The following is a 27183-nucleotide window of genomic DNA, read 5'->3' as shown; positions in this document are numbered from 1 at the left end:
TCTTGAATAAATGTGATGCATAATAAATAACGTGATAATGTTGTGGAGGTGGTAAAATAGAAAACCAATTATTTTAAATGCAATTAACTACCTAAAAGTTTTGATGCCTTCAAAAAATCGACTTGTTGTCAAACCCATCAAGTCTAATCACTACAAAATTGTGTATTATTAATTTATATGAAAGAAATGAAACTAACCAGAGGTGACTTCGTATTGAGTACTAAGAGACCAAAGGAGACAATCTTCATAGCTTGAATAGTGTTTCGGTACTCTTCCGTTACAGCCAATTCAATATATTGAAGATCCGCAGTTGCACATAAACGTAGCGTCGAAAATTCCCTTAGGAACGGATGACAAACTTGATGACAAACGAGATCTTCAGAAGCTAACACAAGTGTAAAAGCCACTAAGTAAAAGTAGAAGCATAGCTGCAATGAAAGCAAGTACGCTGGCTCAAGTTGGTAAGTGTAGTGCAGATAAAGTGCATTATGCATGACCTTTCCCTACCGACCGCTTATTTATGTGCGTTTACAAAGACTTCGATAAGGACATCTGTAAATTGGCTATTACATCCTGTTGAAATAACTGCTGATGCTTACATCCCCTATTGTGATTGGAAGGCTCACCGCGATACAGCGTGTTTATTATTGTGACGGTCGGGTATCAATCCCTTCCAAAGGCGCCATTTTTGCATTTAGCGTAAAAGAATTTAAAGAGCACATTTCTCAGCCGACAGTGACGAATTTCTTACCTTCACTCGAAATAGCAATTTTGATGCTGCTACTGAGCGAAAAAAAGACATCTACAGGCGCAATTAGGGTTAAAATTAGTACAAAGTAGGCTCCACGAGTTTCTGAATATTTACGCTCATACGCTCAATGTTAATTTCATGCAATAAAGCTGGCTGCGATCTGTGGAGAGAGATTTCTTCTATATTTCTGCAAAGCCTGGTGCCTCTAGCTTTCTTAGTCTTTTTGAAACCTAGTTGAGAAAAATCCCAATTTTTGCCTCAAATTTTTGAGTTTTCTCAACTAGCTTTTGAGAGAACCAGAACACCTACAGAGACAAAAATTTGCAGCAAGGGTTTTCTTTGATGCTCTATCCAAATATGGAATCAAATTTTTCAATGGCGCTACCGTATCCTCCCAACGAGAAAAAGAGCGAAATCTCAGATTTTCGGCAACGCGTCAAAACCTGTATGACTTCAAACAAATTTCCATAACTCAGCTCATAAATTATAAATAGGAATTTGGTTTGAGGAGTGGTGTAGAGGGAGATTTGTGCTATCATAATTGGTTTTTACCTTTTCACGGGTAGATTCGTTCTCAAAAAAGTTAGTTCAGAAAAAGTTGAGAAAAATGCTAAATTTCTAAACTTTTCCAGAGGGTCCCTTGACAAGATTCCTTAACCGTTTCATAGCGCAAATCTTCCTCTACAGAAGCAGCCACCTTTATCTTCCTACGTCTCTTCGTTAGTGCGTTATTCACGTTTATTTTAAGCTAACAAAATCCGACCTGTCCAGCAGTAATTTCCAACTAAGGCCTGGTTCTAATCGCTGAAATGACCTCTGTATAACACTTGTATGTGGCAAACAGTGCTCTGAATACAATTTCAAAAAAGCTGCCGGTGAAATGTTCTCCTCAGTGATTTTTCCCGGTTTTGCAAAAATCTAGATTCCGGCGGGGATCGAACTCTCATCCGTTCATTACAAAGTCGATGAGTAAAATTGTTTGTTAATAATTGGAAATGGTGTGAAAGTTGTTTTAAAACGTGTTCTCCTTCTTCTCCAGCTGTTTTTTCGTTTTGCAAAAATAATGGCTCCGGCGGGGATCGAACTTCTGGTCATCCCTTTATCATTGTCAAACAGTACAATTGTGTTGCCACATACACATTGAGAGATCACTCTTTTTTTCAAATTATATGTCTACATATGTACTGGCACACTTCTAATTGTTGCAGTAGCGTACCTCGTACTAATTCGAGCAAATATAGCTGAAGGATATAACATATAATTTCTAGTTATTATTTATTCTATTAATATCGCTGTATTACAATATATATTTTGTTTTACTTGTAGCATTACTGTTTTTTTAAATTTATTATTTATTATTATGTCGTATTATTTTAATTTATTTATTAGGCGCTTATTTGTTTTTTAAATCCTTTCAATTATACGCAAATTTTGATTGCTGTGTGGGCAGCTATACTGGTAGGAACGAGACGAGGGGGTCGTTTTTGGGAAGGTCGGCGAGGGGGTCGTTTTTAGGGGGGATTTTTCCCAACTATACGCTTGACCCTGGGTGTGACTCTCATTAGCACCACTCAGCGCTGCAGTTCACGATGATCCTAGCCGGAAGCTTCACCGCGCCACTTCGATCCCAGCCGCTTGCGCAACTGCACTAAGCATCATTTCGTTTTGACCCGACTACATATATTCCTACGGAAATGCTCCTTTTGAGAAAAAATGACGTACAACAAAATTTGGAGCACATCACGTCATATCATTCTACGAAAACGTATTGACACAACTAATAGAAATGTGTACTACCAGTGCTGTCTGGCAACATTTGCAGATATTTAAGAATAAGGAAAAAATTATTTGGAAGAAAGAGGTTGCGATGAAATTGATCAAGTTTTTTAATAGTATATCGAGGAATCAAGGCTAAAAACAGAGAATACTGGGATCATCTCCTTGGTTAAAGGCATCACTCCACGAATCTGAAATGGTACGAATTTCAGGTGGAGTATTCGTATACGGCATAGTAGATTATGGGGAGGGGGAGAGTGATTCCGTCCATTTCTTCCTAATTGCCGCAAAAGCGGCCCAGAAGACACGGTTTCGGGCATTCTAGCGCACTTTTCCCTACAAGGAGTTCGACTGGAGCGCGTCCTTGTGCGGCGCCGCATCTTCCGGGCTGTTTTTTCCGGCAATTAGGAAAAAATGGACGGGATCGCCCTCCTCTCCATAATCTACTGTCCGTTATAAAAATACTCCACTTGAAATCTGCACCACCTCAGATTCGTGGGGTGATGCCTTTAAGGCGAATTCGAAGATTTAAGCTCTCATTTCGTTTTTTGTCTCCAAATTGCGCAGTCTAGTTTAATTAATTTAAACCTGTAGATGTATATCCAAATTAGAACTTATGCCCAATGAAAGAAAATAACATAAAACGAAATAAATCTAATTCTGTATAATCATATTGAATAAATAAATAAATAAACAGCAATTCAATAATTTTTTTCTTGGAATGTGCAAAATTTTGTTGATTTTATGTCTTGTGGTGGGTTTAACTGTTCATTTGCACCCCTCTTCCTCTCTTTCCCTTTCTTCATCGCACTAAGCCGTAGGTACAGGTGTATAACTTCTCATATTACCTATCTGAATAGCCGATTAGATTCATGTTGTCCATGGTAAGTATTGCCGTAACGTGCACTTGATTATCAATAACAATGCCTACTATTTCTTCTATTCTCAAAAGTGTTCGGGTATATAAATCATTTATTAACTTAGATATTAATGTGCAACAGACTTTTCATATCCATTGCAGGTCCACATGCATTTTCCAGAACCGCAAAAACAATGCAGTTGCCATTTGAATGATCCACCACCTTGGACAGGAGAAATACACGGGCTTAGCCAGGTTTAAAGATTCAGAATAATCCTGTAGACTTCAATGGGGATTCTTTCAATCGTAGGCTCTACTGAGCGAAACCCCAGTAATGAAAGCATTTTGGTGGTTGGTTATGATTGTGTGTATTATTTGCGGTACAGCTACTACAACTCTTGTTATCTTGGAATATGTGGATGGTCCAACTGCGACATCGACAACAATACGCTTAGTGGGCGATCTTTTCTTCTTATTTTCCTTTGCTTACATGTTGGTATGTCCTAGCAAAATGTCGGTTCTTACTTTGTCTTCTCACTTCATTCATGTTGCTCTTCATCACCGATATTATTATCTTCATTCCCCTCTTCTCATCCGATATCTCTTGTGCACTACTTTTTTTCCTTTAGAAACAAATCTGTATTGATACATGCTACGGCAAAACGGTTCCAGGAATTTGATTTTCTAAAGTAACGAAAGTGTCCATTAAGCCAAGTAATGTCGAAAAAATATTCATCAAAATCATTAAATAAAAATGATGTATCACCAGTCATTGCTCAGATATTCAGAACTTCTGTGGAATATAAGAACGTTACGTGGAAAAAAAAGCAATAAAGAGAATGGTAACATCAGAGAGACAGCAAATCCCTGGTGAGAACGATGTTTTTCCTCTACATTTTGATGTTCTCCTTTGAGTTCGCCCCGCAGCGCTACCAAAATAACGAAAGAATTTTGTAGTTAAAAAGTCAGTGATAGAAAGGCGTGATATACAGAAAATATGTGGTGTAGTACTGCACATAATCGAGGAAAGTTGTCATGAATAAGCGATTACAACAGTTTTCATTATTACCAAAGCTAGAATTACAACTTATCGCTCTGAAATAACAGCTTTTGCACCACCGCAACGCTTTGATTTTTCGCTATTTTCGCCCTTTGGCTTCGATGGACTGGTGCCAGACTTGCCTGGGAGGATAAATAAAAATAAAGGTGAACCATCGTCTTGCCTCCGCAAGTCATTTTAAGGGTGCAGGCGCGTTCATAAACCTTGAAAGAATTCCAAGTTGAAGTCAAATGCATCACCATAGAGACTGATCAGCGCAGTGGACGTTATTCTTTGCTTTGTTAGAGTCACAAAACATGAAACACTGCGGAATAATAGAATTTCAAATATTATAATGAAGAATTAGTTTTTTTCTTCTTGTTGCGGTGGTCCTAACGTAAGATATATGGGAACTCTTTTTAGACTATTTTTTCTCTAGTGAATTTCGAAAATCCCACACATATAGTCACTTACTTACTGTTGTGTCAAAGCTACCTGATGCAACTAAATGAGCGATAGCTAGTCAGTGTCTTGTGTTTACACGATTGCACACAGCTTCAGATCATTTGGCGCTGCTACACCCTTTCACTAGTGTTCCAAGCACGGTGAGACTTCTGAAGAAAAGAGAGGTGAAAGCGTCAAGTTCCAGATAATGAACTCACCGCTACTTATCTTCAACGCTATTCATAAATACGATCAACACCATCACAAATTATAGCCGAACATAATTAGTTATCTGAGCCTTTAGATATTTGGGGAATATTTCTTAAGAGCGTTTCCAGATCATGGAAAGGAACCTCTATGACACTGATTCAAATTTCCACAAAAAGAGACAGGTTGTTTGTTTTGATCTAAAGCGCAACCACTGTCTCCCTTTTCTCCATTCGCCAAAAACAGCTGCAATTTCTGCACTTAGAATATGCAGAATAATAAACGAGATAGAATTGGAGATCGCAGTAATCTGCCAGGAATCGATTGTTATTTACAAGAAATGTCTACGTCAAGTAACTAACCTTTTGTTCCGTTCATCGCGATATAACTAGGATGAGGAAGAAATCCGTGTTTGTATATAAACAAAACTCTCCAAAGACTTAGGATTGAACCTTTAACAGTTTTATGTAGTATGGACAATCAATCTACCTCGTCTGTACCCGGAAAAGTGTTATATCATAGTTAGTGAACTTGTATATGTAGTAGTATACATAGAGCGGGTATAGCACACTCGCCAAGAGGTCCGACTATGACTGCAAGATCGATCAATGGTTTGAGACGGTCCCAGTCGCAACCAAGCGATTCATCCCTCCGGGGTAGATAAATTGGCACCAGACTTGTCTGGGAGGATAAAAACACTAACTTGACACATCGGCTGGCCCCCGCAAGTCAATGCATAGGCCAGTTTTACGTTCGTAAACCTCAAACGATTTTGAGTGTGAACGTGACGGCGCTTCCCAGGCGGATTGATTAATGCCAGACACTTTATCCTATCATATTGTGCATAGTTTCCACACTAGAATTTCTTCCATTCTTACAGAAACACTGCAACAGTTTAAAAGAAGTTTTGCATTTGTAATATATCCAGAATGTTTCACGTTTTCTTGTTTATCCTTGCTGATGTTCTACCCATGTGCTTATACTTCTTTGCTAGTTTAGAGAAAGCCTTTTTAAAAGTTCATACACATTAAATCACGATCTATCTCCAATTCCAACTAAGCGTTACTGCGTGGACAGCAATTAAGAAGAGTAATTTCCTCTACTTAATCAAAGGAAATAAATTTTAAAAAATAAAACAACTTTTGATTTGGAGAAAAAGAGTGCTTTATCAAAACAAAGGGATAATAACGATACCCACCAAACCTAACCTGAAAATTCCACTCTCTTTAAGGATTTTTCTTTTGAGAAAATTTTGAAAAATTTCAATGCTTGGACAGACAATTTCTTCAACATACTTGAGGGAACAAATTAGTCATTTCTGCCCTTTCCGTCTACAAAAACTGTGCGAAATTTGGTCGACTAAAATGAAATCTTGTCTCCGACGAAATCACTTCACTTGGTTAACACACCTGTGATGGATTGTAGAGGACGGTTGCTTATGGCGTGATGTCATCGAATGATGTTATCGTTGACTTTGACGTTGACGCACTGCATATTCTGTGCTAGAGTTTACAGTCAAGAACGAATGTTTCAATGGAGCATTTTTAATGGATGGATCTGATCGATTCAGCGTTTTTAAAACTCTCGTGTTAGTCATCAGTGTTCCGATGTCTCGACAACGACATCATAACCACGTCGTTTCGAACTAGGAATTTCGTCAGGGAACTAGGAGAACACTAGTAAACCTTCAGAACGAAGAGCCGAAAACACATGTTCGAAGACATTCTAAGCTTTTATTTCATTACAGCTTCGCACAGTACAGCTGCCAGATAAACCTGTAGGTTAAGTGGTGGTGTCCCTCAGATCATAGCCACCTAAGGTGTTAAAGAAAACGCTTTTTTCAGCTAAAGGCAGCCTGTCAGAAAACTGATGATGGAAATGGTGGGCAAATATAGAGTTCAAGGTGTAGATTACGACTATGTGTGTGGCCTCGTTCATTTTCCTCTGATCGTCCTAGAAAGGCATTTCCTATTCAAGTAAGACGATTGTATAGGCTGCTGAGGGAACGCAAGAGTGCGCAAAGGGGTGCAAATTCTAATGTGAATCGTAGGAAAAATCGCCAATTTTCAGGACGATGCGGGGGGAGGGGGGAATTATTAATTATTAATGTATAATGTACATTAATGTATAATGTGCATTACGAATATGAGAGTGGCCCCACTCAATTCCCCCTCCCCCCGCATCGTCCTGAAAATTGGCGATTTTTTCTACGATTCACATTAGAATTATTAATTATTAATGTATAATGTACATTAATGTATAATGTACATTAATGTATAATGTACATTAATGTATAATGTACATTAATGTATAATGTACATTAATGTATAATGTACATTACGAATATGAGAGTGGCCCCACTCAATTCCCCCTCCCCCCGCATCGTCCTGAAAATTGGCGATTTTTTCTACGATTCACATTAGAATTATTAATTATTAATGTATAATGTACATTAATGTATAATGTACATTAATGTATAATGTACATTAATGTATAATGTACATTACGAATATGAGAGTGGCCCCACTCAATTCCCCCTCCCCCCGCATCGTCCTGAAAATTGGCGATTTTTTCTACGATTCACATTAGAATTATTAATTATTAATGTATAATGTACATTAATGTATAATGTACATTAATGTATAATGTACATTAATGTATAATGTACATTAATGTATAATGTACATTACGAATATGAGAGTGGCCCCACTCAATTCCCCCTCCCCCCGCATCGTCCTGAAAATTGGCGATTTTTCCTACGATTCACATTCGAATTTGCACCCCTTTGCGCACTCTTACGTTCCCTTAGCAGCCTATACAATCGTCTTACTTGAATAGGAAGCTAAGGAGACCCCATTGAACTTCGACCGCTCGCTTGTAGATACGGCGGGTGCATAGAGGTGCCCCGTTTTTACTTATCTCTTGGGAACAAGTGCCTTCCTAGGACGATCAGAGGAAAATGAACGAGGCCACACTCATAGTCGTAATCCTGAACCCTATGCTTGCCCACATAGGCCCCAACATCGTAATTTTCATGATCCAGTTCCTTTAAGAGCATTCGAAAACGCTTGTTTGTCCCATCGTGAAACATATTATCATGTTATTTTCCTTTCTTCCAGTATATTATTATGACCCCAAAAAGAGCACACACTGACAAACATTATTGAAAAATAATCTCATCTTTTGCTCCGAACTCCTATCATGTCCTGTTTCTTGAAAATTTTTGAAGCCTTTGCCTCGATAGGATTCTTTTCTTATCGTACACCGGAATATGCTTCAAACGCCGTTGGATTGTGTGAACTTTAACGTACACACATGAGAATATTCAGGAAACTGTGCGCACATGAACTTCTCTAGGAATTGTATCGTCGCCATTTAAGAAGAGCACATGCGTCAGTGTTAGAACATCTATTATAACTCCGCGTGTGTTTGCTGGGAAATGCACGCGGCATTCTTTAAATACTTCTTCCCAAATGGACCCAACATCTCAGATCGCAAGCTGAACGGGAATGGCTTTCTGTTTCCATACCTTCTCCATTCCCAGAAATTCTGCGTTCTTCTTCATTCAGTCGGACGGCTTAAGTGTAACAATTCGTCACCATCATTTTGTGTTAATTGCAAGCTAGAGTAGGTGGCATAGGTGTGTCAACTACTGTACCTGACTATTTGTGACAGATGACTTGTGTGCACTGCCGTGAATATGAGGATAACGAGTTTGGCATGTCTTGAAGTTTCTTACGCTCAACTTCGGGAATGTTCCTGTAGTTGTCCATGTAGAGAGCGGTACCTCCAATTTTTGGATTAAAGTTTATTTTTGCATCTAAGCTAGAGAGAGGATCAAAAATTCCTCAAATTTTCCCATTCTACTTACCGACTTCCTTTTTCTTCTCTAGCCATACTCACTCATGTTTTTGTGGAAATGGGCACGTGCTTACCTAAATGGTTTTGCGTGCAAACAAATTGTATCATCGGGTCAAAACGACATGAAAACCAATGTAGTCACGTAAGCGGCTGCGCTCGAAGCGTCGCGGTGGAGATAGCGGTTGATATCTAAGTGGGACTATCGCGAGCTGCAGCGATGATTCTTAACAGCAAGGGTCCTTCTTCGATCCTCTCTACCTCACCGCTTCGAGCGCGGCTGGTTACGTAACTAAATTGACCTTTATATTGTTTTGACCCGACTGTATCTATGTGCCATCTCAGAAAGGTCCCATGAAATCAGTACAAAACACAAGAGAAACAGTTTAGAGTAGCCTCCAACAAATTTCCTCCATCTCTTCCGCTCTGGGTGACACTAGCGAAGCAGTTGTGAATTCATTTAGCCCGATGGAATAGGACGGGAGCAGGTTCTCTATGGGTTTCTTTCCCATCAGCTTTGCCTTTGCCACCTGTCTTCCCGTTGTTCGTAGATTTGATCCAAAAGGGCGCAAGTAATACTTCCGTTTAAATCGATCGCACGAAAGGATAGCCAAGTGGTCAGCAGTATTCCTGGAGGGCGTCTGGAATCACGCGCTGTTCAGTCGAAACTTACTAACTAACTAACTTTTGCCCATTTTCTTCACACTGATAGTAGTAAGCATACTTGCTTGGCCTGGAAGGATCATCTGGTACAGCAGCGCTAGGGGGAATACGACTACAGTTATTGTTCAGACAAGACTATGATAATGATCAGCTACTACCATATGTACACAGATGACTACTTAGTGAACGCCACATGTGATATCTGCGACAGCAGAGGAGTTGTGTCCTCGCCAACGCTAGTGTAGCCGTGAACGCCGATCCATTAAAACACCTGAATCAGATATCAATAGTTGAAGAGATAAAAATCCGTGCCGGTTTCGCGTCAAGCCATATCAAACATACATACCATGTAATCTCTGCAACCATACTCTCCCTAGCGCTGCTGTACCAGGTGATCCTTCTGGATCAAACGACTATGCTTACCACAATCAGTGACCTTTGGGTTTTGAATTTCCCCTAATTTTGGAAGAAAAAAAAGGTCTGCGAAGATTCCAATGCTTACTTCCACATAATTTTGCAGCGATATTCATTAGGCTTTCGTACAGTTTACAATGATGCCCTGAACCTCTTCACCTACCTGGAGTTTACAATGTGTGTAGTCCAATAACTTGTAACTATAATTCGGAATTCTTTGTCGGCCATGATATACATCAAAAGTCTCCTTTCTCTTTCTTGCATTGTTGCAAGCTGTGTTTCCCAAGGAATCGTTAAAGTGTATTCATGACGCAATCTTAGCGGTGAGATAAAAGGTATTATCACATATGAAGAAAGTCTTCAAGCCTACACAAAATGGCAAAACTCCCTCTATCTTAGTCTGAGGGCAATCATCAGTTGGCGCTTTCACCAAGCCGACTGCTGAACGATACCACAACAGAGCATGTAATAAGGATATGATTCGAGCACCTTTGCAACAGTATGAGGAACACCAGCTTCTAAAGCCACCAAAAGATAGGGGTTCATATCCGGCTCGCGAAACTTCGCAAATAAGCGGCAAAAAACAACTCTTAAAGAGAGCAAAGAATCGGTTTTATATAAGACCTCAGAGCATTTACAACGCCTACCGCAGCGCCAATACGGAAATAAAACGGAAGTAACTTCTATCCGAAACTCGAACGGGGCTACTATATTATCAATGGAAGGGTGGGGACGATAGGTTATGATTTCTCATCCGATTTGTTTGCCACATCCAATTACCTTCCTATCAACTGAGGGAAGATGAAAACGTCATCTCACAGGTCTTCTTTGTTGAAAACACGTCATCTTACCCATGCACAGTCGGCATCTCGGACTAATCAGAATATTTGAAGAATTTACCGAAGTCTTAATCGACATTCTAGAAGGTAAGGGTCTTCGTTCACTTCAGGTTCCTCCTGAAGTGCCAGTTCCTAACCAGTGGAAAATCAGAAACACCGAATTAATGTGCAGAAAAGAGGGTACCCATGACATCGGTAACTACTGTGCAACTGCAATCTGCTATCACTTTATCATCCACGAAGTGCTAGCGGGAGTCGTTCTAGATTGGATTGAAGTTTCAATTTCAGGATTGAAAGAAAATTATGTGGAACATAATTCTGACTTTCCTCTCTATACTGCACGCGGGCTCATCGAGAGTTATATGACAAGACTGACACCTGAATTTTCCACAAAACCATTACTACCGCTGTAAAAAAGGAACGATAGCATTTTCTCACCCGAACTATTTGACATCACTCTCAAAATCTCGAGAATTGGAGTTGGGTAACATTGGAGTGGAAGTTGATAGCGTGCATTTACAATAACTTCGTTTCACTGATGGCATCATTCCTTTGGCACTACAAAAACTATAGACGCAGCTAGCAGATTTCGATGACTGCACTTGAGCTAATGTTGTTTATGAGATATAGCCTTAATGTCAGTTGAAGTAGTTAGTGATTTATGCTGATCTGAGCGAATATATCTGAATGTTCCGGTTGAAAGCAGGTGAGTGCGGAAAAATGTATGATAAACGACTTAACCTGGGAAAATATTGAAAGCATCGCTACAAAATAGAATACACATACATGAAAAAACGGTTATCGAAAACGGTTAACGAAACGAACACTGACAAGTGGACTCCAAGAAGCCGCCTCATCTAGGCTTCTACGATATCTCTGCGTGCCGTTTGCTGCGTTAGAGGGAACATGCATCAGAGACTAGTCTGTCATCAGTATCGGAGACTACACTATCTACTGCGGCGTCGGTGAAAAGAAGGTAGGTTGTTGTGTGAAGAATGACTATAACAACGTAGTGGAGGACTTTGGCTGAATGTTGCCTGGATGTGTCTTTATGTAAGTGCGGGATAGCACAGGACGTAAACTCCGGATCGCAAGTGCTAATGTACCTACAGAAACAGCTGAGTACAAAAATAAGGACGCCTTCTATGATGATGTCAAAATACTGAAGTCTAAAATACCCAGCAAGTAGGTGGTCATTGTCGGAATCAACCCAAATGCGAAGATGGGACTTGAAGAGCAGTCCGATGTGGTAGGAAAATGGTGTTATTCAAAGAAGCACACGTCGGTCGACTTATGTGAGCGGATGGGCATAGTCGTCGTTTCCACGTTCAAGAACAATCATCGATGCTATCAGCTTTGGCAAGGGTCAACCATTTCACACCTTAAGAGCAACGCAAGAGGAAGATGACAACTCTTAAACTTCAGCTCGGCTTCATTTTGAAGAAAAGCATTCCTTAGTTTGATGTTCGGGAATGTAGAGCTGTTTGAGAGTTCGCACTCGAGGATGACCACCATTTATTTCTTCAAATTGCATCCAGAACACTGTAAGAGGTTTTAATGGCGAGGAAGAAGTTTGCTCTTCCATCTGCGGAGATAAGATGCACATATAACTCTTTGCTTGTTCGCAGGACTGGCGATTTGAAGGAATCACCCCACGAATCTGGGGTGGTACGGATTTCAAGTGGAGAGTTCTTATGCGGGGTCGTAGATTACGGAGAGGAAGGTGGTTCCGTCCATTTCTTCCTAATTGCCGTGAAAAATGGCCCAGAAGAGGCGACGCGTACACAAGACTGGCGCGCTCTAATCGAACTCGTTGTGGAAAATAGCGCGCCGGAACGCCCAAAGCCGTATCTTCCGGGCCGTTTTTTACGGCAATTAGGAAGAAATGGATGGAATCACCCTCTTTTCCGTAATCTAGGACCCCGTATAAGAACTCTCCACCTGAAATCCGTACCACCCAGATTCGTGGGGTGATGCCCTTAAGCCATGAAAAGCGTCTGAGCGGAAAGTTGCGTCGCCAACTGCAACAACACCACGATGTCGATAGCATGTCAAAAGCGAAGGAGTTTGAAAATGCATGGAAGGACAGGAGCCTACGGAAAGCATATGCTGTACTAAAACAGTACAGCGGCAAGAAAAAATGATATTCCAAAATTCTTCATACTGCCAATGACGAAGATCAGAACAATATAGATCAAAGGAAGGATATCTCGAACAACATTACAACTCCACTAGAAGCTCGCTACGAACCCTAAGAACTATCGAGAAATCTCTTAGTTACGTGTTATGTGCAAAGTTTTGGAGCGAATCATCCTGAATCGACTTAACATCGCGAAGGAACAACGCGCGACGAGCAAGCTGGGCTTCGTCCTGGCCGATCTACGATTGACGAGGTGTTCATCATCAGAAAACTGATGGAAATCTGACAGCAGTATTCGAAGCCAATGCAAATGGGCCTTTTGGACTCACAGAGGTCGTCTTCATAAGTGCTCCGAGCCGATGGAGTGCCAGGGAAATTCGTTCGTCCATTTGATGACATGGATCAACGAACAACTGTACGGTTCGAAGACCAGCCGGATGTACAAGACCGTTTGATGTTGTAGCTGGAGTAGGACAAGGAGTGGTTGCAGGGCCCTTTTTGTTTAACTTCGATGACAGCATGCGAAGAACAGTCGATCAGTGTCCTCCTAAAATCGTATTATCACCACCAGAGTTGGCCTGGAACGACTTCGAGTACGCCGACAATGCTGTTATATTCGTGGTAATCAGTGCTAAAGTTCAACATATTGTCAACTTTGTATCGAAGCTAGCAGCTGCGATGCTGGATTGCGCTTGCCCTGTTGAGTGCAAGCAGAAGTGAGTCTCTTCGAGACCTCAAACGGGGAATCAGAGTGGACGACCTACCTGTGTTACCTGTGCTGTATGCTGAAGAACAATGCCAGCTACGAGAAAGATATTCGGCAAAAATGCGCTAAGGGCACCTCTGAATATAACTCCCTAACAAAACGTCTGTGATCAACCCTGTCATCAACAAAGTCAACAAAGTCAAGACGCGGTCTTACCTACCTACCTACGTAGCCGCAATTCGCCCTATCATATGTATGCCGCATTGAAGATCTTCACGCGGAAATTGATGTGGTATATCAGTGGGTGATACGTGGAAGGATTGATTCTGTGCAATCTCTCGCAGAAGATCGAGACGGTAGGGCAAAGCTATTTTCAAGGGCGAATACCTCGGCGAAGATGCGAGGAATCATATAAAGCGATAATATCAGCCTGCCGACTAAGTCAAGTCAAGTAAATCTGGCAACAAATCTCCTTGGAATTTTTTTCTTTCAGTATTCATCTATCTTCAACCTGCATAATCTTCTGATAATAAATCCTTAGAGTTCAACTATTAGTGAACTTCAGGTGGATAGCCTGGAGCTTCCAGCCATTACGATTTGCCCCAAAGTTCCGGATGCGTTCAACTCAACGCGGCTTTTTGCTGATATATATGAGACGCTTCCTGGTATTGATTATGCCACCGCCATCGATTTAGTGAAGTAAGTTTTCCTGTTTCAAGTTATTAAGAATATACGTGAGATTTCATTGTGCAGGTTGAGATGAAATCTTCTTGCATTACTCTAAGACTCTAAGATTGAAGAGAGCATTTGGATAGATTTTCGATTTTGCTACTTCTCCAGCAGCATACAAAGGTATGCGGAAAGTCGCAACTACTCTCACTCTTTCAGTGAAGAATGACCAGTTTGTGAGTCCTCCAAACATGAATGAAAAATGCGTTTTTTGCGTTGTGTTTTTTCTGTAACTTATGAATGGGCAGTCCATGCCTACTAGTGCAGAGGTCATAACCTCCAATATTCCTCGTTTAAATACACAATTTTGGATGTGTCATGTGTAATACATCAGCTTTTCGTTCACTCTCATAATAGCTTTTCTTTCCGGGTGTAGTATGCTGCTAATAAAAAAAGGTAGTCTCATTTGTAAACAAGAAAAATCACTAAAACAGAAAATTTTGTCGAGAAGGAAGGAGCTAGTTTGTGCACCAACAAAATTCTCGTGCTATTTTCCAAGCCCACTTGGAGTATCATCATGCTATATAATAGCGCGCTTAGTCCGTGTGTGTGTGTTTGTCTCTGTGTCACGGAAATACTCCATACTGATGCAAAATTCTGCAGCGGTGAGGTGCCGAACCACCGCCTTACAACTGATAGGTGAGCACTCTACCTCTTCACCATTGTCCAAACATGCAAATGCATGTCTGTTACCTCTGATAACGCAAATTAGTTTCTCTCATATGTTAGTGAGGGTAAATAAACTTTTATGTGAATGTATACTTCCAAATTTGCAAACTATCATGCTGCATAATAACGGGCGTATTCTATCACGTGTGTGCGTCTGTGTATGTTGTGTCTCAGTCAAGAAACCCCAAAAAGAGAGGGAGACGCTGGAGCCCAAACGCGTTGGGTGAGACGGATCCTACGGCGTTGAAATCGTGCCCTGGAGCCAGATAGCTGTAAAATGGGGTGTGACGGGTCCCAGGGTCGGAATGGTGCACCGGTGCCAGGAAGCTATAGAGAGGGGAGAGACGGATTCCACTGCATCGGATTGGTGCGCGAGATCCACAACGCTGTAGAATGGGTTTCTGTGGCTCCTTCGCATATCTATTTCCCAGCATTTCTTGATGAGGCTGCTAAAATCCTCTCTTCAAAAAGAAGAAACACACGTGCGAACAACTGCTGAAATACAACGCATAGTAGTCAACAGTTTACGCCATCTGACGTAGAAGGCTACTTTTATCACTACGATAGCGATATTCATGTCATTTCATGTTAGCATCATTCTCTCCTAATAGTTGAGAATAGAAGAAACTCATACTTCGAATAATGTTTCCAAATTGTGGAGGTTTGAGAGAAACATATTCTCCAAATATAGAACTGAGCGTTTAGGAAAAATCTTTCATCTGTGCTTAAATTTTCGGATAAAAAAATTGAAGGAAGAGCTGATAGAAAAAAAAGAAATTTTAATTTTACAAAAATGTCGCTACCGTTATCTCTCACTGATCGATGAAGGCGAGCGAAGCGAACAGCAAAAAAAGCCTGAAGTCCGGCTTTAGCCGGACGTTCAGGCTGGTACAACATAAGCGAAAATCTTTTTGAAAAATGGTTCTTTCTATTCGTATCAAAACGTTGGCGTTACTACAAATGTTATATAGTGATCTATGACATATTTTCGTTGTTACTCTCAATTTTTCATTTCCTTCTCCAGCCCTTTTTTACGTTCTTCTGCATTCAAAAAAGCGGCAAAAGTCAAAGGCACTTACGCATTTAGAGAGATTAGAGGGCCTAAATTGAACATAGCGAAAAAAGTGAACGCTAAGTTGCTGCGTGAAGGAGTCGAGTAGAATGAGATTAGAGATTATGAGATGAGATTATCTTTTCGGTGTGCACTGTATTAGTTGCATAACTCACCCAGAAAGAGAGTGAAACGAAAGCTAATTTGTATAAGTACAGATCCCATACGTAAAGAGGGTAATGATATAGTGTAGTACATCAATTAGACCCTCCAGCATAACAAAATCTGGTTTTGAGGTGATTTTTCTTTTCGAAGGGAGGTAAGTCTGTTTTTTATGCACAAATATGTATGTATGTGTGTACACAATCGGGCTTTTTGCTGTCTACTTCCACATAAATCATCTGCTTCAGATTTTGGGTAGGTGGCAACGGGTTGGAAAATATGGATGATTTATCTTATTTCAATCGAACATATCTAAGTTATTTGAATGCGCTCTATAAAAACTGGTCTAACGGTTATTCTACTGAAGAGTTTTTTAATCTTATTCAGGTAAGGTGGAGAATGAAAAAAGCAGTTTAAGCTTTTCAAAGTGCCATTAGAGAAGACAAAAAGCGAAATTTCAGGAAAAATATGGGTACGCTTGTAATGAGTTGTTTCGAGAATGTCAATTAGCTGGAAAAACAATGAATTGTTGTAGTGATTTGTTTGAGAAGCAGGTCGTTATGCGTCGAGGATTATGCTTTCAAACGAGAAAATATGTCAATCAGGTAGGAATACTTCCATTTGGTAGACCTAAACGCAATATTTTGCAAAATGGTCTTCTTCACCAATTTAGACAGAAGCAGATGACATCGGAAGACTTGTTTTGAGTATTAAAGCCCCGCCAAGTATCACTAATCCACACTACAATTTCAGCCAGGTAAACATTCCCTCATCTCTGATTGAGTTCCCTGAGAATTTCTTCTTCATTTTGTCATTCTATTAGATTTTATTTAGCCTCAAATCATAGTTTATATAACGGATAATTTTAAACATGTTGTTGATTTTCCACGATTTTATTTGTATCCTCATGAGTGGAATCGAATGCGATTCACAGCTAGATACATTGAGCTTATCGAAAACGAAGACGTTTGCACTCAGAAGGTAAGCGTGTCTGTTTGAATTTGGGAAGTTTTTGGAAGTTGAGAACGTAAGATTAGTATTTACAGAAGTGAAATACCTTGAACCATGAAAACTATGGAGAATTTATCAAGATAAAGAAGAAACCAGAAAATAATTGAGAGATTATCTAGGTTCTATTGAGAGATTTCTAGGCTTTTTCATCATGTCCAATCTTCATTTCTGTTATCCTAAACACCATATATATTTGATATATGGCGTTGCATCAATGTCAATAAATAAGGCAAGTCTCGATTAAGAATGCAAATACTGTACTGCATACGATATAGCAGTAAAAAAAAGGGCACAATTTTCGCCTATTACGTTTTCCTGCAAAGACAAATTTCGAAATTCAAGTTTCTAAAGCGTTAAGAGAGGCACACCATGTTAAACACTAGAAAAAGACGCGAATCCGCGTCTTTTTCATCTTTTTTTCATAACTCGCCTCAATTTGATCCTTATTATAAGATCTACACATCAATAGATTCGTGAGCTCGCGCTCACGAATCTATTGATGTGTAGTTCTTATAATAATCTACTGATGATGTGAAAATTGATGTGTAGATCACCGAGATTACCGAATGAATGTAATTAAAACTTTGAAAACCTATCAGTGAAACAGTTTGCGAAAAGTTGCCTGCGGGTACATATTAACAAGGCTGAGTCCGATATAATTGCGCCCCAAGGATATATGATTTTTGACATGAATATATTTTTCGAAAAGTGAAATGATGTTTACATATTCGTAATCTATATAATATTTCGAACAATTTTATATCTTTCACAACTATAACTCCATGACTCTGGAGATCTTGTTAGTTTGACTAAAGTGACATGTTTGAACTCCTGGAACGACCGACATTACCAGCTTAAAAATTGTTTTCTTGCAAAATATGCAAGAAAACTATTTGTTGTAGGAGGATCTCATCTCTTGGTTTCACAGCTCAACAGGATTTTCCGTTTTTTGCAGTTAAAGTTACAACTTCGGCATTTTGCACTTTTTAATCTGATTTTTGACAGTTCATAAATCGCTAACAAATTAGGTTCGCCATCTGTCGGCACAACACAGTAGAGAACAGTCTTTGTCCTTTGCATTTTTCCGATTTCTTCCTTAATATGTTTCAGCTGCAATCACTTTTGAACCTGCAAAGATGTAGAACTTTTCATGTGTTTTTACAGAAAACTTATTTTCTGCGATTTATTGGGAATTTCTTCAACTATCAAGAGGATATGTTTTTTTCAGGAGAAAAAGATCTATTGAATGGTGTCGATTTCTAAATTTTCTGATCCTGATTCTGAATTATTCGAATTTTCATCACAAACTCCTTCAACCTCTATGAGGGATTACTGTCATCCAGGCACGTCGACCCACCTGCTGTAAATCCTACCTCACGCCTCAAAGCGGCGCAGCGGTGGCCCTGGCCGTCGGGCAGCTATGGTGGCGAGACTTCGTCTCGGCAGGTTCAACCATGCCACAAAGGTGTCCGGCTAGTAGCCCGGTCCTTGGGCCAAGGCTACAGGCTAGCTAAGTGAGGGGGTAGTACGACGATTCCGGTGCCAGGCTGCTAGCTTGCTAGTGCGACAAGCCGACCGAGGACAACACCCCCTTCGCGTCATACTGCTAATGTCTACTATGTGTTCTTCAGAAGCTAGGGCGTACCCCAGAAGCGAGATGGCCCTCGCATATTTGCCACATTGCTCTCGACCGGGCAATGTGGCAAATATGCGAGGGCTACCGGCTAGAGGACGAAGCCGGCCAAAGAAGTTAGTCCGCCATCGCCAGCAACATCCAGTGCGCTTGGCAACACTTAACGTTGGGACGCTTACTGGAAGAAGTCGTGAACTGGCAGATAGTCTCAGAAAACGCCGTGTTGACATATGTTGTGTACAGGAGACTCGCTGGAAAGGCTCCAAAGCAAGGGAATTAGGCGGTGGCTACAAACTGATCTACCACGGCACATCAAATCGCAATGGCGTTGGTATCATATTGAACGAGTCGTTTAGAAATAGCGTCACAGCGGTGGATCGACTATCGGATCGCTTGATGGCTGTAAAAGTAGATACAGGAGAAGTGGAATTGCGAGTCGTCTCTGCTTATGCGCCACAGGCGGGTTGTAGTGAAGAAGAGAAGGCGTGCTTTTGGAAAGATCTGGAGCAGTACGTCCAATCCCTGGAAAACGAAGAAGTATTTCTAATCGGAGGAGACTTCAACAGACATGTCGGTTCTCGGAAAGACGGGTTCGAGGGTTGTCATGGTGGATACGGTTTTGGAGCTCGCAACGACGACGGGTTGCGAATCCTGGAGTATGCTGTATTTTTTTTTGCGTCCGTGGCTCCATCTGCACTTCCCCACCCTACTCGTAGCGTGTAGGAAATGTGGTCGTCTACTTTCAGCGTTATACGCTTGATTGCGGAGAACACTCTGGGAAGGACGACTCTAGCTAAGCCCAAAGTACAAAAGGCTACGTGGTTTTGGAACGAGGAAGTTCAGGCGGCAATTCGTGAGAAGAAATCCAAATATAAGCTCTGGTGGAGGACACGTCAGCCTGAAGATCGGGATGCTTACTTAGCGGCGAAGAGGGAGGCTAAGAAGGTAGTCTCCAAGGCGAAATTGGATCGCTGCAAGGCTGTGTACGACATGCTTGATACCAGAGAGGGCGAGCGGGCAGTGTATCGTTTAGTCAGAGCGCGACATCGTTCAACGTTGGATATGGAACACACCAAGATCGTTAAGGGAGCTGATGGAACCGTTCTGCGCCGCCCTGGTCAGATCCTGGAGAGGTGGCGAGAGTGTTACAACCACTTGTGTAACGAAGAGTTCTGTCATCCTCCGATCGCAACTGTTCCCAGCGTCGAGGGTCCTGTTCTACCAATTACTGCCGTCGAAGTCAGTGCTGCCCTCGCAAAAATGAAGTCGAACAAGGCAACCTGATGTCCTGATGGCGTACCTGCTGATGTCTGGAGGCTGCTAGGAGATCGAGGGTCTGTGTGGCTCGCAACTCTATTTAACAAGATCGTTGCAGAAGGACGGACTCCAGACGTTTGGCAAACTTCCGTGACCATGCCTGTCTGGAAAGGGAAAGGAGACATTGCTGACTGCACTTCGTGCAGGCCTATACGACTGCTGTGCCATACGATAAAGGTTTTTGAGCGTGTCCTGGAGGCTCGTCTGAGGAAAATTGTCAGCGTTTCACTCAACCAGTGCGGTTTTGTGAAGGACTGCAGCACTATAGACGCTATCCATGCTGTCCGGATCCTTCTGGAGAAACATCGAGAGAAGAACCGCAGTGTGCATCTTGCTTTTCTCGATCTTGAGAAAGCTTTCGACCGTGTCCCACATGAGATGTTATGGATGTCCATGAGGTCGCATAGAGTACCAGAAGAATATGTGCAGTGGACAAAGCTGCTTTATGCGAAACCCACCAGCGTTGTCCGATGTGCCGCTGGGACAAGCAGGCCATTCCCTGTACAAGTAGGGGTTCACCAGGGTTCATCCCTCACCCCTGCTGTTCATACTGTGTATGGACACGATAACGAAGGAAATCCAGAAGCAGCATCCGTGGACTCTACTCTTTGCCGATGATGTCATGCTCGCGTCGGAGTCTCGAGATGATCTTCAGAAATAAGAACAGTCTTGGAAGGATCGGCTGCAGAAATATGGATTGCGCCTCAACACATCAAAAACTGTGTACATGGAGTGCGGACCAAGGATAGAGGATGGTTCAGTTCGTGTCGATGGCACCAAATTAAACAAGGTGAACTGTTTCAAGTACCTTAGATCCAAAGTGACTTCCACAGGCGACATTGATCAAGAAGGTCGAGCACGTGTTAATGCGGCATGGATGAAATGGAAAATGGCAACAGGCGTACTGTGCGACAAGAAAGTCCCTGTTCGACTGAAGTCGAAGATCTACAGGACGGCCGTGCGTCCTGTTGCCCTTTACGGATGCGACTGCTGGCCGACAATGAAAGCCTTGGAAAGAGTGTTGCACGCTATGGAGATGCGGATGTTAAGGTGGACGATAGGTGTAACGCTAAAAGAGAAAGTATCCAACGACACTGTGCGCTCCATCTTCGGTGTCGTCCCGATAACTGAGAAGATGAAGGAGCCCAACTGAGATGGTTCGGTCACGTCTTGCGGCGAGAGGAAGATTCTGTTGCCAAAAACGCACTGAAGCTCGACGTTTCAGGAGTGAGGCCGCGTGGGAGGCCAAAGATTCGCTGCTTAGACCGTGTGAAGCTGGATACGATAGATGCGCGTTTATGTACGGCTGATGCAATGGATAGAACCAAATGGAGGACAAAGGCGGACCCTGCAACAAAACGGGACAAACGCTAGGAAGAAGAAGAAAAAGAAGGCACGCCGACCCACCACATACCTTAGGACACACATCGAGCTACGGCTGTGGTGCCGCATTGATCACTTCATTTGAAAAGAACAGAATAACTACAGAGAACAATGTTATACCTACAGAGAGATATTCTTCAGGATTGTCTGCTTTATTTGTGGAGATTGCAAAAAAAACTTTGCAAACCCTTGAGATTGAAAAATCTGATGATGAAAGTGGGGCTCCGTCTTTTTGAGCTGCTAATCCATGACGTAATTTTGAATCCAAATTTTGGTAGTTCTATTAAGATTTGTACTTCACTGATTCTTCTATTTGCTTCGTCATTAGATTATTAGATTGCTCCATTCCAGTCCTCGTAAAAAGATTCGTTTGAATATAATTATTTCTTTGACTTGATGACTTTACTTTAATTTCGAAGAGCAAAGAATGCAGGTAAAACAAAAAAAAATAATGTGAATAAAAAAAAGGATAAAACAGACAATCCTTAAGAATATCTCTCTGTGGGTGTAACATTGTTCTCTGTAGTTATTCTATTCTTTTCAAGTGTAGTAATCAGTGTAACATGTAACACAGCCGTAGCTCAATGTGTGTCCTTAGGTTTCTGGTGGGTCGGCGTCCCTCGATGACAATAACCTCAAATAGAGACTGAAGTAGTTTGTGATGAAAATTCGAATGAAACAAAATTTTTTGAAATTACCACCATTCAATAGATCTCTCCTTTCTGATTAAACATATCCACATGATATATGAAGAAACTTCCAATAAATTCCAAAAAACTAAGCTTTCTGTAAAAACACATGAAAAGTTCTATACCTTTGCAGGTTCAAAAGTGACCGCAGCTGAAACATATTAAGGAAGAAATCGGAAAAATGCAAAGGACAAAGACTGTTCTCTACTGTGTTGTGCCGACAGATGGCGAACCTAATTTGTTAGCGATTTATGAACTGTCAAAAATCAGATTAAAAAGTGCAAAATGCCGAAGTTGTAACTTTAACTGCAAAAAACGGAAAATCCTGTTGAGCTGTGAAACCAAGAGATGAGGTCCTCCTACAACAAATAGTTTTCTTGCATATTTTGCAAGAAAACAATTTTTAAGCTGGTAATGTCGGTCGTTCCAGGAGTTCAAACATGTCACTTTAGTCAAACTAACAAGATCTCCAGAGTCATGGAGTTATAGTTGTGAAAGATATAAAATTGTTCGCAATATTATATAGATTACGAATATGTAAACATCATTTCACTTTTCGAAAAATATATTCATGTCAAAAGTCATATATCCTTGGGGCGCAATTATCTCGGAGTCAGCCTCGTTAATGTGTTTCCGCAGGCAATTTTTTCAGAAACTGTTTACCTGATAAGTTTTAAAAACTCTAATTGCATTCATTAGTGAGCTCTCGCTCACTAATCTATTGATGTGTAGATCTTATAATAAAGATCAAATTGAGGTCAGTTATGAAAAAAAGACGAAAAAGACGCGAATCCGCGTCAAAGAATTAGCGATCCTACTGTATTCTTCACGTTAATGGTCAAATAGACTGTTTTTTTTTTCTTTTTTCTGACTCGTAATCGTACCCATGGATTAGAATTTGCTCAAACGTGCAACATCCATTTCTACAAGGTTCACGGCCAATTCAGAAGGATTTCCACCCATATTGCGTTAGTATGTGTATAACGTCCTGATTTCGGTGAAGTGGAGGTAGCAACCGTTCGTCGGTGTTGATCCTTTCAAGGCACGAACATTCAGAATGGGCGCAATCAATTTGAAGGCAGCATACCAGGAGTCTTACGTGGTAAAAGAATCCGCGGAAACGGGGTAGAAAACTTTCTTTAAAGACGACTTCAGTTGCAACGCGCCACCCTTGTGCACGCACCGCATCCAAGTGCGATCCTGCGAAAATCAGTTATGTGTTCTCACCAGCCTATTCAAGTGAAACCAAGAAATAAGCTGCTGAGGGGACTGGGACGTACACATAAAGGCGCGTTCTAAAGTTCCTCGTAATAACGCCGTTTCATACGACGATCAGGGAGAGAGCTGAACCATCCCTGATCCCGCCATCTACAACCACATCTCCAGTTTTTCCAGCAAATCCCTTCGCACCGTCATATTCGTGGTGTGCTGTCTTTAAAGACAACATACTACGAAATTGACCATGTTGGGATCTCACCAGGAAAAGATGGGGTTAGGGGTGGAAATTACGAGAATAAGTGCGATTACAAACGTCCCCCTTATTCTTCTAAGAAAAAAGAAATAGAAAACAGCAAATAGAAGTAGAAAACAGCAAAAACAGGATACAGGTTGAATTTTCCTACGAGGCACTTGGTGTCGCGCCACGTCTGCGAACGCAAGCGTACGCCCCGCGTTGGACAGTGGATGGGGGAGACAGCGTGAGCAGCTCATTGATTGCCTGGCCTCTGGCAGACTTAGCGCGTACGTCTGTGCTCACGGATGTAGTACGTTACCAGGAGTCTGGCAGTACAACTCGTCTTAGAAGTAATTGAGCACCTCCATACTCCTGATCTACATATGTAACTCTATCTTTACAAGAAGAGATCCCAACATTGTCAGTTTATGATATACTACTTTCAAATTAACAGAGAACCTTTCAGCGAATGGTAAACAGTTGCAGTCCGCACCACTGCAAAAAAGATTAAGCACCTGAGTTTCACCTTATTTTATAAGATTGTAGACAAGTCCTGATAAATCGTAATACTAAAACAAAATAACAGAATTTAGTGGATTTTAAAAATTCAAAGCTTACTAATGTTTTCTCTTAATTCAAGTATATATTTTGAACTTAACGTTTACCAGGCGAGATCCTTTGCCTTCACAGCCACAACACCCTGACTTCGTTATAAATGAAAACAGTATTTAGATATTTGGCAAAGATGCGGAGTGCGTTATTCGAAAATGGCTCCTGTCTAATATTGTTTATCCATTTAACTGTACCTTATCCTACCTATCGGATATTAGTCATCTACCGCCAACGACAGGTACTTGTACACCAGATATTATTGCTGATAACTACTATAACAACATACAACTGGTTTGGAATAGTGCAAGTGTCAGTGAAGAGGTAAGATTCAAAGAAAGATATTTTAAATCAATGAAAGAATCAGTTATTTCTTATTTCGTTATAGTACGTCTTTACTTCGTTTGATGTGGTTTGTTATACACGTGTTGTCTTAAAAAGTAAGGACAAAATATTTAGTGTATACCTGGTTGTCATCGATGGGATTACCAGACTGCACTTCAACAAAGTCAGACACTAGTCCCATTCTCAGATTATACCTTCAACCTCGAAGCTTCTTTCAATGATTTGCAGGTTAAACTTATTTCTTCGTGAACAACGCAAACGAATATGAAAAATTTTATATAATTGTAGTACGAATACGTACGTGAGGTGTACACCACGTCAGTGCCAGGATTCATGTCACAAATAGGAGGTTTGTTTTCGCTTACAAACTATTTTCTTTCTGATCTAAAGACTGCGCTGGAAGCACATCTGAGAAGGAAATAGGCAAAAAGGCAAGCAACCGGTGCGTCGAATCCTAGAGAAACTCTGGAAAGCCGTAGGAACTGCCTTCCATCTTCCTACATACATTTCATTACATTACAACGGTTCCATACATTTCGAACATAACGCTACACTAATTAAAGAACACCAGATTTATAGTATAAATCACCAGGTTCTTCAAGTTCAAGAATTTCATAGATAATTATTTATGTTGTAATATTCGTCAAAATGTAGAGAAATTTTTGAGGTTATCTAGCATACACTGTGCGAAAGAACAAGAGACCTTGGGTGGCTCCTAGCTGACTTTTTTTTGCTCTTGACCGTTTTCTTCTACTTTCAATTGACCATTACCTTCAACCCTCTCGAATGTATGAATGAGCTCATACCAGCTTTTTTTCAGGGCAATTCGGCTTTTTCCTTGGACTCTCAATTATTACTCTACTACAGATGATACTTTATGGGGTTCACTTCCTAGTTTCGGCTATCGCTGACAGAGCTAAGCAAATCTATCTATTGTCGACTTCATTTACTTGTTCGAATGGTAGCGCAAAAAGTTAGTACAGAAATATAATCTCGGTTCTTTGTTTTTAAAAAGGAAACAGTTCGTTTTCGTTCTTTTTGTAATTTCTGGAAGCTAGGTATTGCAACCATTCATGAACATCCTATTAAAAGATTATCGCTATTCAGAAGACGGTGAAGATTCTCCAGTGGCTCAAGACGGTGTTACAGTGCTTGCTTTGGAACCACTGGATGCCTCGTTTCCAGTGTCAGTTGACATCGACAACCTCAGAGCTCAAAGGAAAAACTACAAATCTCGGGTTCCTCATGTTGCTAATATTTTTAATATCCAATGAACAAAACTGTGTAATCTTCACTGCCACTAAAATGAGCGAGTGCTGTTAGAGTGAAATTATTCACCTTGAAACTTCCAGAAAAGATCAAATCGAAGTCCTTTGTCGTTGTTCATGGAGATCAGTTGTTTAACAATAGTTGATGAACAAGCTGTTCCAACTTACTTCTCTACACGGCTCTCTAGGTGTGGTTGCTGCAAAAAAGTTGGCTTTTCTGCGAAAAGATTCTAAGCACATGTTGAAAATGTATGGTCGAGTCAAAAATACCTAAAGGCTAATGCAAATGCTTACGCAGTTGCACTAACTACTTAAGCATTTGCACTAGTTGTGGGAACAATAATTAGACTGCAGAGATAAGTAAGGGTCCCACCGCATAACTAACGTAACCGCTTTGCACCAGGCTTCGTTGTCATAAATGTACGTTGCAGACTGCTCATTATATGTGATATAGTGTATGTGAACCATGCTATATAATGACGGGTTATTTTGTCACATGTGTGTATATGGTGAATGAGAGAGAAAATTTGCATGCGTGTGTGTAACTATATTCCAGAAATCACTGCTATGGGTCCCACGACGCCTATCTTGTACGTCGGTGCTAGAAAGCAGTAAAATGGGGTGAGAAGGATTTCTCGAATTGATGCGTTAAAAAGCACTAGAACAGTTCCAAGTTACGTGATCGGTGTGATGGCACAAGAAACTGGAATCAGCAAGGATTTCTTTCGAAATTTTAATGTCAAAGTATTTGATGCGATGTCAGGTCCGCTTCTACAAGTTTTGCACGTCCTGTACTTCGCCCGCTAGACTGCATGAAGCAATGCAAATAAATCTGACGTACAATACTTGAGCGTCACATGTCTTTTAGTGCAGCCTAAAGAAATAACAGCATAAAGCAGAGGATAAAAAAGGGCTTTGTGAAAAGCAAGAAAGATCTTCGATTGAACACCTGGTCTGTGCTTATTCAAGGAAATAAAAATGACCCATTACTGCATCGAATTGTAACGTTCGGCAAAACGTGAAACTTCGTAGATAAGCTAAGATACAGCTCAATCTTTGAAGAAAGCTCAATCACCCAAAACTTCCTCAAACTAAATTTGCGCTAAAAGAAGGTCATTTTAACCGTATGATAGTTTGTGTCCGAGGTTACATATTACAACTCCAAAAA

The 27183-nt window shown here is 40.9% G+C and overlaps 4 protein-coding genes across 5 annotated transcripts; all 4 read left to right on the top strand.

Annotated features, from left to right (window-relative positions):
• Positions 1-13509: 13509 nt before the first annotated feature.
• RB195_025398 (uncharacterized protein) lies at positions 13510-20235 on the top strand (the record flags this gene model as incomplete). Of its 2 annotated transcripts, XM_064213519.1 has the most annotated exons (8): positions 13510-13706; positions 16556-16694; positions 16769-16912; positions 16981-17064; positions 17142-17288; positions 18662-18764; positions 18950-19607; positions 19698-20235. In XM_064213519.1, the coding sequence occupies 8 exons, from the start codon at positions 13510-13512 to the stop codon at positions 20233-20235; spliced, it is 2010 nt and encodes a 669-aa protein (XP_064069401.1). The 2 variants fall into 2 exon arrangements, with proteins under 2 accessions (XP_064069401.1, XP_064069400.1); XM_064213520.1 differs by lacking the exon at positions 16556-16694 and having other exon boundaries at positions 16843-16912; positions 18662-18802; positions 18865-19607.
• A 129-nt stretch (positions 20236-20364) lies between these two features.
• RB195_025397 (uncharacterized protein) lies at positions 20365-20886 on the top strand (the record flags this gene model as incomplete). The annotated part of the gene is made up of 1 exon (XM_064213518.1): positions 20365-20886. The coding sequence occupies one exon, from the start codon at positions 20365-20367 to the stop codon at positions 20884-20886; it is 522 nt and encodes a 173-aa protein (XP_064069399.1).
• Positions 20887-20995: 109 nt separating this feature from the next.
• On the top strand, positions 20996-21421 carry RB195_025396 (uncharacterized protein; the record flags this gene model as incomplete). Its single annotated transcript, XM_064213517.1, has 1 exon — positions 20996-21421. The coding sequence occupies one exon, from the start codon at positions 20996-20998 to the stop codon at positions 21419-21421; it is 426 nt and encodes a 141-aa protein (XP_064069398.1).
• Positions 21422-23397: 1976 nt separating this feature from the next.
• Positions 23398-26021, top strand: RB195_025395 (uncharacterized protein; the record flags this gene model as incomplete). Its single annotated transcript, XM_064213516.1, has 6 exons — positions 23398-23442; positions 24526-24726; positions 24862-24975; positions 25036-25096; positions 25568-25720; positions 25855-26021. 6 exons carry the CDS (start codon positions 23398-23400, stop codon positions 26019-26021), a joined length of 741 nt encoding a protein of 246 aa, XP_064069397.1.
• Between the last annotated feature and the right edge of the window lie 1162 nt (positions 26022-27183).

This window comes from Necator americanus, chromosome X (assembly GCF_031761385.1).
Source record: "Necator americanus strain Aroian chromosome X, whole genome shotgun sequence".
In the NCBI taxonomy this organism is placed as follows: Eukaryota; Metazoa; Nematoda; class Chromadorea; order Rhabditida; family Ancylostomatidae; genus Necator; species Necator americanus.
Note: the sequence above shows the minus strand (reverse complement) of the source record. Positions and strands in the feature narration are given on the sequence as shown.